This window comes from Rhinoderma darwinii, chromosome 3 (genome assembly GCF_050947455.1).
Source record: "Rhinoderma darwinii isolate aRhiDar2 chromosome 3, aRhiDar2.hap1, whole genome shotgun sequence".
Lineage (NCBI taxonomy): Eukaryota > Metazoa > Chordata > Amphibia > Anura > Rhinodermatidae > Rhinoderma > Rhinoderma darwinii.
Window position 1 is genome coordinate 334,506,949 of NC_134689.1, and position 19,523 is coordinate 334,526,471.

Genomic DNA, 19,523 nt, shown 5'->3' on the forward strand with positions numbered 1-19,523 from the left:
GCTACAGACAAATGCTGTGACGGGAAGCATGTCAGGCAGGGCTAGACAGTGGGCCCCATAGCAGCCATGTGGTCTGCCCACGCTTAGCTGATACCTCCTACGGTTTCATTCTATTTCCAGCCGTAGACGTCTCCAGAGTAGTGTACCCGATAGGAGGGGATAGCCACAAATACTGGACATGGTATCATACAGCCTAAGCGTCTCAATTGATGTCAATAAAGTCTTTGTTAGCATCTTCACAATTTATTGCGTCATGATTTATTATCATCTAGTACTAAGATCTATGGGGGAGGTAAATCAAAACGCAAAGGAAAAGTGGCGTAGGTGCCCATCTGACTACATTGCTTCTTTCATTTTCAAAAGGGCATTTGTAAAATAAGAGCTTGAACCTGATTGTTTGCTATGGGCAAGTTTTATCAAAAATAATGCAAGGCAAAAGTGGAGTAGTTGCCCATAGCAACCAATCATCTTCCACCTATTATTTTTCATAGGCTCCTTTGCACCAGTAACAGAATATCTTTTTACCACAAAGACTGCCATTTTACCTTCTACATTAGAGCCTGTCCACATCAGCGTTGGCTTTCCATCGGGTGAACCTCTCAACGGAAAGGAAAATGGAAACCTTAGCTTCCGTTTGCATCACCATCAAAGGTGACAGAAACATTGCTAATGGTTTCCGTTTGTCACCATTCCGTTAGGTTTCCGTTTTTTGACGGGATCAATAGTGACAAATGGAAACCATTAGCAATGTTTCTGTCACCATTAATATCAATGGTGATTCAAACGCAAGCTGAGGTTTCCGTTGAAGGGTTCACCCGAAGGAGCCTGTCAATGGAAAGCCAATGATGATGTGAACAAGCCCTTAATGTATGCAGTGTGCTGGTTAACTATACAGACCCTGCAAGACCAGAATGCCGCCATTCTAAATGATGGTGCTTTCTTCAGATAAAAGTGTATTCTGACCAAAGACCTCTACGGAATACACGCCATAGGGGAGATTTATTTAAGAGTGGCAATTGATATACCAGTCTGAAAGCAAAATAGTTTGGGGTCAGATGCACCAAATTTATTACAAGGTAAACGGCCGAAAAAATCTGAAGCAGAACGCCTCCAAACATCTGCCCATTGATTTCAATGGGAAAAACGGCGTTGTGCTCCGACGGGCCGTTTTTTTGCATGTCACTTCTTGAGTCGTTTTTGGAGCCGTTTTTTATGGACTCTATAGAAAAATGCAGCGAAAATCGCAAGTGGCTTAACAAACGTCTGAAAATCAGGATTTTCAAACGTTTATTTTGTGTGTGCACATACCCTTATTGATAAATTTGGCGCATATTTGGCTCCCCATGCGTCACAAAGGGAAATCTATGCCAGCTATGAGCCATAGAGTTCTGCTATAATTTACGGCAGTAACTTAGAATAAATTTGTCAGGCCTTGGGTGGCCCCACACTTTATGCTAACTTCCACCCATTTTGTGAAAAAACTTCCAAATTTTCTCTCAAAACAAGCGGGCATCGAATATGTGTGACTTTTTTTTACTCCAGAATACTGGTTTAAAACTCCCCCAATGTCCAGGAGGCAGGGGTCCTATCTATAGGAAAAAACAGGGTCCCATGACGCCAGTATTACAATACAAGGTGGCAGCAAATAGGAGTAGAAGCAATTTAAGTCTATGTGGGGTTACGGATCAGTGTGCTTGCTCAGCTCTTTCCATAACTTATATACTTTAGGAGGGATCGCACGCTGCAAATCCGCAGCAATTTACAGTACAATACATGTGGAGGTAATTTTCAAAACCCCATCCATGTGATGGGAAAAAATCAGTGCAGAAATGAAAGCATGCCCACAGCGGAGAGCCAAGTGTTGCGACTTATACGGCATAATCGCAGCGAGTACGCCATCAAAATCTCAACTGGAAAACAAAATAAAAATCATACTCCCCCAGAACGTCCACAATGTGGAGCGATTTTGTTGACAGAAGGTGCTGTGGGTTCCAGGTCGCAAACGCCTTGCAGTTTTTACGCAGCGTATCCGACCTGTGGTAACCTGGCTTTACATGTCGATTTTAGTGCAGATTTGACCCTGTACATTACAAAGGGAGAAATCCGCAATAGAATTGACATGCTGTGGATTAGAAAATCCACAGCGCACCCTTAATTCAGTGGGGATTTTTCCACTTAATGTGGAAGGGGTTTTTAAAACTCCATCCACATGTATTGTACTGTAAGTTGCAGTTTTTTAAATGCGGGATCCATACAGAAGTTCTGCATCGTTTCAATTCACCCTAATGGAGAGAGCAAAACACATGTGCGACCAGCCTCTCCTCCTACTGGCGAACACCTTTCATTGCAAAATTGAGGATGATTTACCCCCATTCCAGACATAAATGTCTTTGGTCGGAATACCCCTTTAATTTCCTACTGCCTTGGAGGAGCCACAAGTGCAGGTTGCAGCATCACAGGCAGAGATACTCTGTCTCCTTGTCTGCCAGTGATGCTTCTTCCTGTGCAATTAGGGTATGTTTACACGCAGTAGCAAAATATGTCTGAAATTATGGAGCTGTTTCTGCCTGAAAACAGCTCCTGATTTTCAGACGTTTTTTAACAACTCGCGTTTTTCGTGGCGTATTTTACGGACGTTATTGGAGCTGTTTTTCAATGGAGTCAATGAAAAACGGCTCCAAAAACGTCCCAAGAAGTGACATGCACTTCTTTGACGCGGGCGTCTTTTTATGCGCAGTCTTTTGACAGCGACGGGTAAAATTACACCTCGTGGAAACAACACCGTAAAACCCATTGAAAGCAATGGGCAGATGTTTGTAGTTGTAATGGGGCCGTTTTTTCAGGCGTAATTTGAGACGTAAAACGTCCGAATTACGTCTGAAAACAGTGCGTGTGAACATACCCTTAGACAATGTCAATGTGGGGTTGTATGAATTTAAAAAAACACACAGCTTTTTTTTCCAGGTACAGAGCCACTCTTGTCCACAGGCTGCGGCTGGTATTGCAGCTCAGACTCTTTCATGTAGTTCTTATATGCCTGATGAGTGTCATCTGATTGCCAAGACCTCCATGGCGCCGAGAATGGGGTGTTAGGATAGGCCATCACTTTATGATCGTCGTGGTCCCTGAAATCAGAGAATGAAGGGGCCACAGAGCTAATTTAGCTCTGCGTCCCCTTCCCTATTTTTCCCTGCGTATCAGCGCCAGGGATCTACAGTGCAGCCCCATTCAAAGGAATGGGTCTGGCTGCAGTTCCCTGCACAGCCTGGTGGTCGGGAGCCACGCTGTGCAGGGAAAATGTAGAAGAGGACACAGCACTAAATCAGTATAGTGGCCCCTTCATTCTCAGAATAGGTAGGGGTCCACAGAGGTCAGACCTTCTCTAGGATTATCCTAGGTTTATGCTTCCGCGGGCTTGCCTACTTCCCATAGAGCTTCTTGGTGCCATCTCTATCCCCAGGTAAGCGACACACCCGGCCTCACACATGATGTAAAAGAAAACTTGATTCATCAAACCAGACCACCTTCTTCTATTGCTCCATATATAATGTTCACGTGCCCACTGTAGACTATTTGGGCAGTGGACAGGGGTCAGCATGGACACTCTGATCGGTGTGTGGCTATGAATCGCCAAACGCAGCAAGCTGTGATGCACTGTGTGGACTGACACTTTTACAGTGAAAGAAATAAGTATTTGATCCCTTGCTGATTTTGCCCACTGTCAAAGACATGAACAGTCTAGAAGTTTTAGGCTAGGTTAATTTTACCAGTGAGAGATAGATTATATAAAAAAAAAAACTGAAAATCACATTGTCAAAATTATATATATTTATTTGCATTGTGCACAGAGAAATAAGTATTTGATCCCTTTGGCAAACAAGACTTAATACTTGGTGGCAAAACCCTTGTTGGCAAGCACAGCAGTCAGACGTTTTTAGTAGTTGATGATGAGGTTTGCACACATGTTAGATGGAATTTTGGCCCACTCCTCTTTGCAGATCATCTGTAAATCATTAAGATTTCGAGGCTGTCGCTTGGCAACTCGGATCTTCAGCTCCCTCCATAAGCTTTTGATGGGATTAAGGTCTGGAGACTGGCTAGGCCACTCCATGACCTTAATGTGCTTTTTTTTGAGCCACTCCTTTGTTGCCTTGGCAGTATGTTTCGGGTCATTGTCGTGCTGGAAGACCCAGCCACGAGCCATTTTTAATGTCCTGGTGGAGGGAAGGAGGTTGTCACTCAGGATTAGACGGTACATGGCTCCATCCATTCTCCCATTGATGCGGTGAAGTAGTCCTGTGCCCTTAGCAGAGAAACACCCCCAAAACATAATGTTTCCACCTCCATGCTTGACAGTGGGGACAGTGTTCTTTGGGTCATTGGCAGCATTTCTCTTCCTCCAAAAACGGTGAGTTGAGTTAATGCCAAAGAGCTCAATTTTAGTCTCATCTGACCACAGCACCTTCTCCCAATCACTCTCAGAATCATCCATATGTTCATTTGCAAACTTCAGACGGGCCTGTACATGTGCCTTCTTGAGCAGGGGGACCTTGCGGGCACTGCAGGATTTTAATCCATTACGGCGTAATGTGTTACCAATGGTTTTCTTGGTGACTGTGGTCCCAGCTGCCTTGAGATCATTAACAAGTTCCCCCCGTGTAGTTTTCGGCTGAGCTCTCACCTTCCTCAGGATCAAGGATACCCCACGAGGTGAGATTTTGCATGGAGCCCCAGATCGATGTCGATTGACTGTCATTTTGTATGTCTTCCATTTTCTTACTATTGCACCAACAGTTGTCTCCTTCTCACCCAGCGTCTTACTTATGGTTTTGTAGCCCATTCCAGCCTTGTGCAGGTCTATGATCTTGTCCCTGACATCCTTAGAAAGCTCTTTGGTCTTGCCCATGTTGTAGAGGTTAGAGTCAGACTGATTCATTGAGTCTGTGGACAGGAGTCTTTTATACAGGTGACCATGTAAGACAGCTGTCTTTAATGCAGGCACCAAGTTGATTTGGAGCGTGTAACTGGTCTGGAAGAGGCTGAACTCTTAATGGTTGGTAGGGGATCAAATACTTGTTTCTCTGTGCACAATGCAAATAAATATATATAATTTTTACTGTGATTTTCTTTTTTTTTTTATATAATCTATCTCTCACTGGTAAAATTAACCTAGCCTAAAAATTCTAGACTGTTCATGACTTTGACAGTGGGCAAACTTACAAAATCAGCAAGGGATCAAATACTTATTTCCTTCACTGTATATCAAAGTCAGCTGTAACTTTTTCAGTATTGTGATACAGTAGTACTTCTGTGGGATCTGACCAGATGGGCTAGCCTTCACTGCCCACAAGCATCAATGATCCTTGGGCAAACAGGACCCTGTTACCACTTGTCTGTCCTTGGAAAACTTTTGGTAGGTACTAACCACTGTGTGCCGGGGACATCCCACAAGACATGCCATTTTGGAGGTGCTCTGACCCTGTAATCCTGCCATCACAATTTGGCCCTTGTTAAGAGTCCCTCAAAGTCTTACCTTTGCTAATTTCAACCCTGTCAAGGTCTTTCTCAAGCATGATGCTTGAGAAAGACCCTGGCAGGGTTGAAACGTTGCAAGTCCATGTTTTGGTGAATTAAAGAAAAAATATGTTTGAACATTTGAAGTGTTGCAGTCTCTCATTTCTTCATATAGATCCCTTGACATGTACCATTGTAACGGTATAATCAATGTTATTTACTTCACCTGTCAGTGGTTTTAATTTTGGCGTTATATTCAGACGTTGAGGTGTGGTTAAAGCTGCATAAAAAATAAGTGCGGTAAAAAAATGCACAAATGCGATAATCATTTGCTGCGGTTTGTGGCAAAAAAAACACATTTTGACCACAAAGTGTTAACCCAGCCTAAGTCGCCATTAATATTGTGACAACCTGATTCCCAGTAGGGAATACTAATTTGTCTCAGGATGGTCTAAACCCAGCTCACGTTCTGTGACCACGAAAGATGCACCAACCTTCAAAAATTAGAAAGAAAAACTCTAAGGGTACGGAAGTCTTTTTTTTTTTGTGGTTTCCATCGAGGTTTCTGACGTTAGTTTTGTAATTACAGCAAAACCATTTTGTCGAATTGCACTATTTTTTCTGCCATTTTTTGGCCGGGTCTAACAACGCAGATGTGAACATAGCCTAACTTCCCATGTTTCACACAGTTGAAAGAACTGTATTAGGGCTTATTCAGACGAACGTGATATACGTCCGTGCAACGCGCGTGATTTTCATGCGCCTTGCACGGACCTATGTTAGTCAATGGGGCCGTTCACACTGTCCATGAGTTTCACGCAGCGTGTCTGCTGCGTAAAACTCACGACATGTCCTATATTTGTGCGTTTCTCGCGCATCACGCACCCATTGAAGTCAATGGGTGCGTGAAAATCACGCGCAGCACACGGAAGCACTTCCATGTGACGCGCGTGATTCGCGCAACTGCAGTAAAAACTATGAGTGAAAACAGAAAAGCACCATGTGCTTTTCTGTTTACAAACATACATACAGAGTGTCATAATGATGGCGGCTGCGCGAAAGTCACGCATCCACACAGCATATGCTGCTGACACACTGAGCTGTTATGGACCTTTTGCGCACGCAAAACGCCGCGTTTTTTGCGCACGCAAAACGCCCATGCTCGTGTGAATCCGGCCTTAGAGGCAGAAAAATAAATCTATGAGCATGTGTAGATTTGCAATAAAATGTACACAATCTTTAGGCTTTTTACTGAATAAATTTGACTGAAAATATGTTTTTTTGGAGATCACACCCACTTGTCTCGTCACTTTCCAAATTTCGCAAGTGACGAGAAAAGTCAAAACCTGCTGTAAACTGCATGATAAATGTGGGCAATTGTAGGAATATTTCCTAGTGTGGTCCACTATAATCTCTGAAATAATGGAGAAGATTTACTAGAGCAAGTATGCCAGTTTTTTGGTGTTATTTTGTTCGGACAGATATCATTCATTCCAAGTGGCATATATTGTAAAAGTAGCGTGGCCTTCCTTTTGAACATTTCCTTTCTCATGATAATGACCAGGGGCGGACATGTCATATGTACAACCTGTGCAGCTGAATTGGGGCCCAGTAGGTGGGGGCCCACTGTCACCAGATTCCTACTGTCTAGTAGATTCCATGTAGGGGACTGGGCTAATGAATTTCATGGCTTACAATTACTGATGGATTGTAAGAGAAACTTATGACGGCTTCTGTATGGTGAGCAATTTGAGAGTAAGGGTATGTTCACACGGCCTATTTTCAGCCGTTTTTCGCCCCGTAAACGCCCGAAAAATCGGAAGCAGAACGCCTCCAAACATCTGCCCATTGATTTCAATGAGAAAACGGCGTTCTGTGCCGACTGAGCGTTTTTCGCAGCGTTTTTTTACGCGTAAATAAACAGCCATGAAAAAGAAGTGCAGGACACTTCTTGGCCGTAAAAAACGCAGCGAAAATCGCGAGTGGCACAAAAAACGTCTGAAAATCAGGAGCTGTTTTCTCTTGAAAACAGCTCTGTATTTTGAGAAGTTTTTGACTCTGTGTGTGAACATACCCTAAGGGCATGCCCACACGTGGCGGATTTCCTCCGCAACTGTCCGCATCAATGCCGCACAGAATCTGCGTTGCAGATTCTGCGGCGGATCTGCCCAAAATGTGCAGTAAATTGATGCGGACTAGCTGCTGCGGACTGCGGTAAAAGTGCTTCCCTTCTCTCTATCAGTGCAGGATAGAGAGAAGGGCCAGCACTTTCCCTAGTGAAAGTAAACGAATTTCATACTTACCGGCCGTTGTCTTGGTGACGCGTCCCTCTTTCGGCATCCAGCCCGACCTCCCTGGATGACGCGGCAGTCCATGTGACCGCTGCAGCCTGTGATTGGCTGCAGCCGTCACTTAGACTGAAACGTCATCCTGGGAAGCCGGACTGGAGACAGAAGCAGGGAGTTCTCGGTAAGTATGAACTTCTATTTTTTTTACAGGTTGATGTATATTGGGATCGGTAGTCACTGTCCAGGGTGCAGAAACAGTTACTGCCGATCGCTTAACTCTTTCAGCACCCTGGACAGTGACTATTTACTGACGTCTCCTAGCAACGCTCCCGTCATTACGGGAGCCCCATTGACTTCCTCAGTCTGGCTGTAGACCTAGAAATACATAGGTCCAGCCAGAATGAAGAAATGTCATGTCAAAAAAGCAAGACACATCCGCAGCACACATAACATGTGCATGACAGCTGCGGACTTCATTGCGGAAATTAGAATCTCCATTGAAGTCAATGCAGAAATTCCGCCATGAGTCCTCAACCAGTCCGCCACAACTCCGCAACATCCATTGCATGCTGCGGACACCAAATTCCGCACCGCAGCCTATGCTCCGCAGCGGAATTTTCAGCCTCGTCTAAACGAACCTTACTAAATAGAAGTGGAAGTCAATGGAGAAACGGCTCCGCTGCGGATTAACGCTGCGGAGTGTCCGCAGCGGAATTCAAGAGCAATTCCGCCACGTGTGGCTTTGCCCTAAGGGGCCCATATACTGTTCTTGCAAGGGGTCCTCTGCTGTCAGCTTTATTGCTTCAGAGAGCACTGCTGGGTATGTTTAAACGCGGAAAACGGCTGCCTGCAACAGCCAAACCCAATTTCCCAGCCACCACTAATGTATAAAATAAAATAATAAATTGTACTTTAATAGCTACGTATAGCTGAACATACCACACTTAGAATTAAAAATATCACTAGCCGAGATCGGACGCACAAGGTATCACCTGATTATACAGGCATGTGTTGTATATTAACGTAGGAATGACTCTTCCCTATTCAGTTAAATTGTAAAACAACTAGTGGACAACAATAAGTCCGGTCATCGGCAGTGTTTAAAATATTAACAGCCCCCCCGACATGTTTCGCTACTAAGTAGCGTCCTCAGGGGTACACGGGGCTAATGGCGGCGCAAAATGAAAATGATCCTAATATAGACACGCAAGATGACGCGTCCGAAGGTGTGTCGGGCCAGATGGCCTATGGCGATAGAGGAGACACAGATGCCTCTCAGCTGCATTTGGTTGACGAATGAACAACTAGATAAGATAGCTCAATCAGAGACCTGAGTCGACGCATGCGCATGGGGGCAAAAGAAGGACTTAGTGCATTCAAACCAACTTAGATTGCGACTCACGGAGTGAGTCACCGGCGCATGCGTAGATGTATGAAACAATGACTTAGTGCCAGAGAGGCTCACTGTGTCTATCGATGTGTAACACTATGTGCAGCGGTACCCCTAAACGACACTCAACGAGAATATATCTAACAGTCAAGCCGGTGTGAGTGTAACTGAATACAGAGGAGCACATAGTCCATCAAGACAAATATAAATTGATTGAATAGGCAGCCCAAAGTGTATATTTGCCACTCGGCTGCCATATTAAGACCAGGTTGACAATTTCAAATCAAAATATCCAGATAATCAGGGCACATATGTACCAACATAAGTCAAGTTCAAAGAGTGACGTCCCCATGCGTCTACACGCATCAGATAGTGTGGTAATTCCCCAAAGAAACAAGGGGAAGGGGGGGAGCAAAGAAAATGTCATTCATGACCAAAATGTATCTCAAAAATCTCCAATTGGAGATATGCCATATCTCTGAGGGTCAACACAGGATCAGTAATTATAGACATAGTGTCAGTGACAATAAGCCGCCTCCATCATGTGATCACAGCTATAATAAACGTAATACGTCGATTAATCCAACCAATGGATCAAAAATAATTCTCATATCATTTTGTTATTCTGTTATTTAGGTGATTCAAAGAAAGTTCTCCACAATTATGTGGAGAACGCAATGGCAGATAAGTAATGTTCAGTTTGTAAATAATTTTTATATGTACATATGTGATTCTACAGAGGTCCAATAATATGGACAAAAAACAACGGGAATTATTCGATGTCTCACTGCAGAACTAGAGAAACGCGCTGAAGGTAAACCCCTCATTCAGACCTATAGGAGACATGGTATTAAGTCGGTGGATCCACCTCGCTTCCTCCTGTAGGAGTTTACGGTCCAAATTGCCCGCTCTGGGTCCCATCTTGATTTGGGCTATACCCCAAAATTTCAGCAATCTGGGGTTACCTCCATGAAAATTTACAATGTGTCTAGAAAGAGCGGTGTCTTCGCTACAGGTCACCGCACTTATATGTCTAGACACACGTCTTCTTAATTCCTGAATGGTTTTACCCACGTACAACTTGGGGCAAGGACACTTTGCAATATATACCACCCCACTGCTCTGGCAATTTAAATATTGTTCGATTCTATACAACTTGCCATCGAAGGGATTTGAAAAGTTCTTAACTGTCGGCATTAGGGGGCAGAAGGAACATCTGCCACATGGATGGAAGCCCTTCAGGGGTGATCTAAGCCATGTTGAAGGAGTGTTGGATTGTTTGGAATAATGGCTATGCACCAAGAACTCCCGTAAATTCCTGCCCCTACGATAAGTGACACTCGGATTGGCCATCACCACATCCCTGAGATCAGGGTCAGCCGTCAGGATAGCCCAGTGTCTTTGTAGAATCTGGACAACTTGAGGAGAATAGGCGTCAAAAGTGCCAATGCACCGAATGATTCCAGATGACTTTGATTTATTGATTTTGCTTCCTCCGGTCTCAGGTCTCTGATTGAGCTATCTTATCTAGTTGTTCATTCGTCAACCAAATGCAGCTGAGAGGCATCTGTGTCTCCTCTATCGCCATAGGCCATCTGGCCCGACACACCTTCGGACGCGTCATCTTGCGTGTCTATATTAGGATCATTTTCATTTTGCGCCGCCATTAGCCCCGTGTACCCCTGAGGACGCTACTTAGTAGCGAAACATGTCGGGGGGGCTGTTAATATTTTAAACACTGCCGATGACCGGACTTATTGTTGTCCACTAGTTTTACAATTTAACTGAATAGGGAAGAGTCATTCCTACGTTAATATACAACACATGCCTGTATAATCAGGTGATACCTTGTGCGTCCGATCTCGGCTAGTGATATTTTTAATTCTAAGTGTGGTATGTTCAGCTATACGTAGCTATTAAAGTACAATTTATTATTTTATTTTATACATTAGTGGTGGCTGGGAAATTGGGTTTGGCTGTTGCAGGCAGCCGTTTTCCGCGTTTATGTATATTGTGCCCGCCAGCTACCAAGGGTCATTAACTTGTTTGTTCTGCTGGGTATGTTGGTGCTGTAGTAGGTGCTGCAGGTTGTCAGCAGTACAGCAAGGTTGTGATAAAGCCAGACTAGTATTACTAGTAATATTACTATTACTATTAATATTACTTATCAAAATGTTCTCAAATAAGTGGTATAGATGGACATTTCAGTTCCCTAATAAAATGGACTTGTTTGATGTTTTTCCTGTCAGGACCAGACTTCTTTTACGCATTCACTAACTTGTCATGTATACAATCATTGTATTGTCCCCATAGAATCAGTGATAGTACTGCCCCCTATATATAAAGATCCCTGTCACCTCCAAGCATATAGTCCCAATGACACAGGAGTCACTGACGCTGGAAGAGAACACTATTTCACCTGTAAGTTAGATTTTATTCCCTATTATGTCAGCTTTACCGATCGATCATGTTTATAATGTTATATAGCTTATATGTAGAAGCAATGTTTACTTTGAGATCGAATCATACCTGGCGTACAATGCTTCAAGGAACGGTTCACCCTTACATATGACTTGTTAGGGTGCACACGACCTATTTTCAGACGTAATGGAGGCGTTTTACGCCTCGAATTACGGCTGAAAAGACGGCTCCAATACGTCGGCAAACATCTGCCCATTGCTGTCATTTTACGCGTCAAAGAAGTGCAGGACCCTTCTTGGGACGTAATTGGAGCCGTTTTTCATTGACTCCATTGAAAAACAGCTCCAATTACATCCGTAATGGACGCCGTGAAAAACGCATGCACTTGTAAAAACTTCTGAAATTCAGGAGCTGTTTTCGTCTGAAAACAGCTGCGTAATTTCAGACGTCTTTTGCGTTGATGTGTGAACATACCCTTACTGAGACATATCAGAAGATTTGTGGGGATCTGTGCATTGGGACCACTATTGATCGCTGCACTTGTACCTTTTTATTCACATAAATAAAGGGGTTAGGGTGTCGGTACACAATGCGGCTGAGCCGCGCTAATTGCTGCGCTGTTCTCGCAAAATGCTTTAAGATTTTATGTACTTCACCTTAGCTTGGCTTAGTACAGCTGAGTGATGAATAACAACGATATATACAATTATACAACATAATTAGAATTAAAATGACTATATTTTATCTGGGTAGCTAATGCTATAAGGCCTCGTTTACACGAGCGTGTGCGTTTTGCGCATGCAAAAAACGCGGCGTTTTGCGTGCGCAAAAGGCACTTAACAGCTCCGTGTGTCATCACCATATGATGCGTGGCTGCGTGATTTTAGCGCAGCCGCCATCATTATGACACTCCGTTTGGATGTTTGTAAACAGAAAAGCACGTGGTGCTTTTCTGTTTTCATTCATCCTTTTCACTACTGTTGTGCGAATCACGCTGTTCGCACGGAAGTGCTTCCGTGTGACATGCGTGGTTTTCACGCACCCATTGACTTTAATGGGTGCGTGATGCGCGAACAGCGCACAAATATAGAACATGTCGTGAGTTTTTTGCAACGGACTCACGTTGCACAAAATTCACGGACTGTCTGCACGGCCCCATAGACTATTATGGGTCCATACGACACACGTGAAAATCACGCGCGTCCCACGGACGAATAACACGCTCGTGTAAACAAGCCCTAGCAAAGAGACAGTATGCAGCATCAGCTTTGGGGTGTGCGACCTGTGCACTACTATTAGATTACTTTAAAGAGAACCTTTCACCTAAGCATACATTTGAAAAATACTAACATACATATATAGTGGATTCATATGCCATGTATTCATACATCATAGGTCACATTGCATCTTGTGTAACGTGTATCCAGAACATTATTTTTATAGCTTTTTGGTCAAATTAGACAGCAAGATATTCACCCTTATTCACACATATTGTTGCTTTTTAGAAGAGAGTTTCACAGAGATCACACAGTCTTGTCTGCCGAGAGCTTGTGAGTGAGAGCATGCGTGCATGCGCACATAGCTCCGATGCCGCTGCCGAAGATACTCCCGCCGCCATGGAACAGAAGAAAAACAATTCACATTCTTCTTCTCCTCTTCTGTTCCGTGGTGGCAGCGGAGCTGCGTGTGCGCACACGCTTTCGCTCTCTTCTCTCCAGCTCTTGTTCAGCTTGTCTGCCAAGAGCTGAAGAGTGAGAGAATGAGCGCGCATGCTCGCTCAGGTCCGAGCTGTGCGTGCGCATGCACACGCTCTCCTTTCCAGCTCTTGCTGTGACACTGTCCATAGCTGATTGGACAGTGTCACAGCGATGTTACATGCCCCCTTGCCCATTACACGCCCCATTGACAGTTCAGGGGGTTATTTAAATATCTGCGTGATGCGATATCACGCATTCCCCAATAGACTAGAGTCTATGGAGGGATGCGTGAAGTGTGAAAAAATAGGACATGTCCCATTTTCTCACAGACCCTTCACACGGTCCGTTGAAACAACGGCCGTGTAAACGGCCACATTGAATTACATAGGTCCGTGTGACAGCCGTTATTTCAACGTCCGTCCGTTAACACGTTCGTGTGAATAAGGCCCTAAGGACTCATTCAGACGAGCGTAAAACTCGTCCGTGTGCTGTGCGTGAAAAATCACGCACAGCACACTGACCCATTGATTTCAATGGGGCCATTCACACATGCAGGAGTTTCCACGCAGCGTGTGTCCCTTGCGTGAAACTCACTGCATGTACTGTATTGCTGTGTTTTTCATGCTCCTAATGAAGTCAATGGGTGCGTGAAAATCACGCACAACACACGGATGCACATCCGTGTGCTGTGCGGGATTTGAGCATCAATTCCATTGAAAAAAGATGTGCTTTGCGAGTGTGTGAAAAACACATGCCACTCGCAAAACACACTGATGCAATAACGCAACGCACACGAACGGATTTACGCACGTTTTTCATGCGCGTGAATCTGATACACTCGTGTGAATGTAGCCTTATTGTTTGGAAGTGGGATGTGATATCATATGTACAACACTGCCAAGTATACAAGTAACATGCTGACTGCATTCTGGAAAGCAGCTGTCCCTATTAAAAGCCAACATGACTGTCTCTTTTGTTTTAGTGACAATATCCCCCTACTGGAGATATCAGGACTGTCACAGCCAGAGAACACTTAGCCTGATCTACAGATGCATCTGACAAGACACAAGACATATTGGGGAGATTTATTAATACTGTCTTAAAGATATGACAGTATAAAACTAGACGAGGCAGGCAGAAACTGCGCCAAATTTATAACGTGGACGCACGCTGTATGATAAATTTGGCGCATTTGCTAGTTCTGTTAGACACTTTTCCTTACGCCACCTCATGGCTCACATACACTACATCAAAATTTTACGCCAAAAAATGGCGCACACCATTTAAAGATCTCCCGCATTTGACCACATCTCTTAGCCACGCCCATTTTGCTAGACACATTTTAAAACTGTCTAGGAAGGTGCAAACAGTGTCTAAAACACATAAATTTGGCACACACCATGTACCCCACATTTTTGGTGCAATTTGTGCCAGAATTCTGCAACATTTTGCTTAATATATCTGACCCATTCTTATAAGTCTTTGCTATTACCTACACAGCCATTACTAAAATGTAATTCTTACTCTCTGTCATCCTTCGCTGTAGTCATCATCATATTTCTGCTGTTTTCACTTTAGGATCTCAGACTAATGTAGATAAGTTATATAATAATCCACAGATGACTAGAAGTGTCCAAACTTGAATTCCATTTTGGTATTTATTTAAGCTCAATATATCCAAAACTATTGTAACTAAAAAAATTATTAAATTCCGGCTGCCTGTAGCCACCACTAGGGGGAACTTAAAGGGGTTGTCCACGACCGGACAACTGATGACCTATCGACAGGATAGGTTATCAGTATATGATCAGTGGGGGTCCGGCAACCGGACCCCGCGCCGATCAGCTGCTCCCGCTGCCTCCGTGCACCGGAAGTATATGCCGGAAACAGTTCGCTCTGGTCACAGAATAGCGGCCAAGCTGCAGTACTGCCGCTCTGCTCCTATTCAAGTGAATGCAGTGTACAGAGCCATCTGCTTCAATCTCTGTACACTGCATAGTGTGCAATGACATCTGGTGCCTGCAGGCATCAGGAGCAGCTGATCAGTCCGGGGTCCGGGTGTCGGTCGTGGACAACCCTTTTAAGAGCTCACTGCATACTGTTTACAGAAGTGTTTCCGAACTAGGGCTCCACCTGGTGCCCCAGAACACAGAAGCAAAGACCTGTTACTTTTACAGTAGAGATACCAAACTGAATTCAGGTTACTCAGAGATGTCTGGGAAAGAAGTCAACACATCTAAGGCTTTGTACACAAACTTTTTCTGTTGTAAGGTACTGTTTTACTTTTTGGTCACTTTTACTTTAAAACAGGATGCTATAGGACCCAAAAATGATGCAGGCTGCCTTATTCTGTCCAGAGGGATCTTGTTGTTGGTTTTTGTAAATAGAAGTCAATGGCAACTGGGTGTAACTTGATAGGAATCCTTTTGCATCCTGTTATAAACCCATTCCCGCCGCAGCCATTTTTCTGATTTACATTTTCATTTTTTCCTCCCTACCTTTCAAAAGCCAGAACTTTTTTATTTTTCCGTTAATTTAGCCATTTGAGGGTTTGATTTTTGCTGGACAAGTTGTAGTTTTTCATGGCACCATTTATTGTACCATATAATTTACTAGGAAATGGAAAAAAATGGTTTGTGAGGTGGAATGGGAAAAAAGACAGCGATTCCCCTATTGTTTTTTTAGCTTAGTTTTTATGGCGTTCACCGTGCAATTAAAATGCGATTACGGCGATAACACATTTATATATTTTTTCTTTATATTTTACAAGGTAAAAACTAATTGTTATAAATAAGGGTACAAAAAATGGGGTACATGCAAGTTTTTTATCACTTTTTATTAAATTTTTACAAATGGTCAGGGCAGGCGGTGTCACGAAGGTTCTGTGGACCCACTTGGCCGTACCGCCTTGGCGGTAAGGCAGCCTGCCAACAGGGAGCAGGTGACTGTCTATAGTTCTATAGGTACCTATGACAGCTCAGACAGCAGCAGGACAGGCTTGGCTTGGACTTAGGTAGCAGGCAGACGTCAGGCGAGGGCAAGCAGGTCAGACGTGTTAGTAGCGCAGCACGACTTTGGCACAGCTCCGTGCTAGACCAGGAAGGTATGGATTGCTAGGTACAGGAAGTGGAAACAAGTATAGGGACAGGGACTGGAACAGGAAACACACTAGGAGGCCATCACATAGACAAACTATAGGGAACACAACAACACTCCAGCATAGAACTAAGGGGCTGGATCCCTCTTATATTCCAGGGTACTCACGGATCAAAGTTCGTCCATGAGGTCCGGTGCACCCTACGGAATCCGGCAGAGGTGAGTGGACGCGAGCGCTGGCGTTTCCTGAGGAGGATGCTGGGGCCAGCGCTTGCCGACTCGTGGCTGCGGCTGTCAGGGGGAGGTTGTAGCTGACAGCCCGCAGCCACGGACATTACAGGCGGCAGTGGTTTGCCACAACTATGGAAGCAAATGGTCAGGTCAGGCGGCAGGCATGGATAGTTAAGATACAGGCTGTCAAACACAAGAATTCAATAGACAGGATAGCAGAGACTCAAGGAACACTTAGAGAACCAAATTACTCTGGCAATGAGTCCAGAGAGGGAAGGGCGTTTATGCCGAGGGTCAGCTGGGAAAATCAAAAGCACATTAGGACCCAATTTAGAGTGTGGGTGGCCGCCAGAAGCTTAGAAGAGAGGAGCGGCGCTGAGCAGGACGAAGAAGACGCTGGGAGGAGGCAACTATAAGATTCCGGTGGCGGGGTGCGTAGGCCATTACAGAGTACAGTACAACAGGATGCAAAGAATGTGGTGTGAACAGAGCCAGAATATAGTATTAGAAAGCCTAAATGTTATCATTTAAAGAGGATCTGTCACTAGGTCATATCAGTTAAACTGGTTTAATGACCCAAATAGCGCTGTCTCCCTGATTCCAGCACTGTTTTTGGGTTTTTTCCAGGACCCCCCCCCCCCCTCCCTCCTGAGATATGGCCCACTGTTGTGTTGGCTCCCTATATACTCATTTGTTGATAAGTGGTGTTACCTAGGCTGGGCTGAATGGGGGTTTTGTTGAAGAAGCTCAGTAGTTCAGTAATGGCTTGACAAATAGAGTGGAGGTGTGTGGAGCATAAAGGATGGGCTTAGTAGAGGAGAGCTGTAAATAAAGAGTGTAGAACAATGTGTGAAGCCCAGGTGTATCTGGAAAAGATGTTTAAAATGACAGACCTGCATATTTGTCCATGAGACACTGATAGTTGGTATGCTAATTCATGGTGGTAAAACAGTTGAAACGTTTCTATTCAATGTGTGCAGGTCAGATGTTGAAGATTTCCTAGATAAGAAATAAACTGTTTTAGTAATAACAGTAAACTGATCCATATATCCAAGTCCATATAGGTCACATATCACTTTGCTCTGTGGGCTGTCATGTTGTTACGTGTTATTTCTTATTCTAGAACCATGAGTGCAGATGAGGATGCAAAGTGGCTGGAGTGGGTAACCAAGCAGTTCGAGAGCATTGCTGGAGCAGACAAAGAAATTGACCAAGAAGAATTCAAGACCGCCCTGAAAGTTAAAGAGGTTGGTTCAGACCTTTTGAACTATTATTAGTTATACAATATAAGATATTTTAACATTGAACATAACTGATATATAATGTTGTCCATCCTCCATAATCTTAACGCCCCATGAATGGTCAGAACAAACCTTCATACTATATCTAATGATAGTGTACTGCAACACAATAATATAGGCCTGTTTTTTTCTACCAAAGGCAAGTCGCGGCAGTTGCCGGGCCCCCTTTTCAATTAAGTTTGGCCGGGCCCCCTACAGTAGTACCCCTAATACCCCCCTGATGGCGGCCCTGCCCGCAGCCATGGATCAGTGAGCGCTGCCTCGCATCTCCTTCCTAGGAGACGCCATCGCTCACTTAAGCTCAGGTCCGCTGTGTCCCGTAGGGTGTTCGCACACGCTCGTGCCCGGCCTTAAAGGGCCAGCACGTGCACATGTGGAAATCATCAACTGCCCATGATTTCCTGGACTATAAGAAGGGCCCTGCCCTTCTGATCCTTGCCTGAGCGTTGTTAGTGTAAAACGCGGCAAGATAGTGTGGGCAGGTCAAAATCTGCCTCAAAATTCGGTGCGCGGTTCCAGGCGGTCGCGGGTGCGCATGCCCGGGAGTTTGCGGGTGCGCGCGATCGGTCGCACAGGCGGCGGTGTTTGACGGCCCCCATGACAAACTCCATGCTACCCAGGGCCGCCATCAGGGGGGGTATTAGGGGTACTGATGTGAGAGGCCCGGCCAAACCTAATTGAAAGGCGGGCCCGCAGCTCACGACGTTCTTTTGGTGAAAAAAACGGGCCCCATTGCAGGGGCCTGTTTTTTTCTACCAAAGGCAAGTCGCGGCAGTTTGCTGGGCCCCCCTTTCAATGAGGTTTGGCCGGGCCTCTCACATCAGTACCCCTAATACCCCCCTGATGGCGGCCCTGTGTACCATGATATAGTGCTGGACAGAGTACCGTTAACAGGCGGTGCCACGGTAGGGGGGCCCAGAAAATTTAGCTGTAGGGGGCCCTGAAATTCCTGATGGCGGCCCTGGCTGCGGGCGTCAGGTGGTGAGTAAACCCGACCTGGACGTTACAGAATGTATATTGGGGAATTTAATACAATTTAGTTCCCTAATATAACTGGAGGTTTACTGTAAGCAAACTTTAACTTTAGTTTCAGATTGACACTTATTCTGTCATGAGGAAAAATTCTGAAAATTAGATTTTGCACAATGGTAAATAGAAGGGTTCTATACTGCAGGTGTTTATTTACATATGGACATCCATGTAAGCCAGTCTATGAATGTAATAGGTTTATGGAGATCAAAGTACATGTTACACCTATATATAATTTCTTGTTGATATGATTCAAAAACAATGTTCATTCCACAGCCATCGTCCTTAAAGGGGTTGTCCCATAAAAGACAACACTTGTCCATATGTCTTATTAGGCTATTTGGATGTCATAGAGGTGGTCCACCACCCAGGATCCCACCCTTTAGGTCATAGCGCTCCGGAGTGAGTGAACAAATTCTTGCCATCACTTTATGATCAGTGAGGGTCCCACCGCTCGGACCTCAACCAATCCTGAGAATGAGGGGCAGCAGCCCCTTTACAGTGGCGCTTCCATTGTGTGCTGTGAACTTCAGTCAGGCTGCAGTTCCCAGCACAG

The 19,523-nt window shown here is 44.6% G+C and overlaps 1 protein-coding gene across 1 annotated transcript in view; it reads left to right on the forward strand.

Annotated features, from left to right (window-relative positions):
* The first annotated feature begins 17,764 nt into the window (after nt 1-17,764).
* NOX5 (NADPH oxidase 5) overlaps nt 17,765-19,523 on the forward strand; it is a 66,007-nt gene continuing 64,248 nt past the window's right edge. The window contains exon 1 of the mRNA XM_075855303.1: nt 17,765-17,884. Coding sequence (XP_075711418.1) covers nt 17,765-17,884 — 120 coding nt within the window. The remainder of the gene's footprint in view (nt 17,885-19,523) is intronic.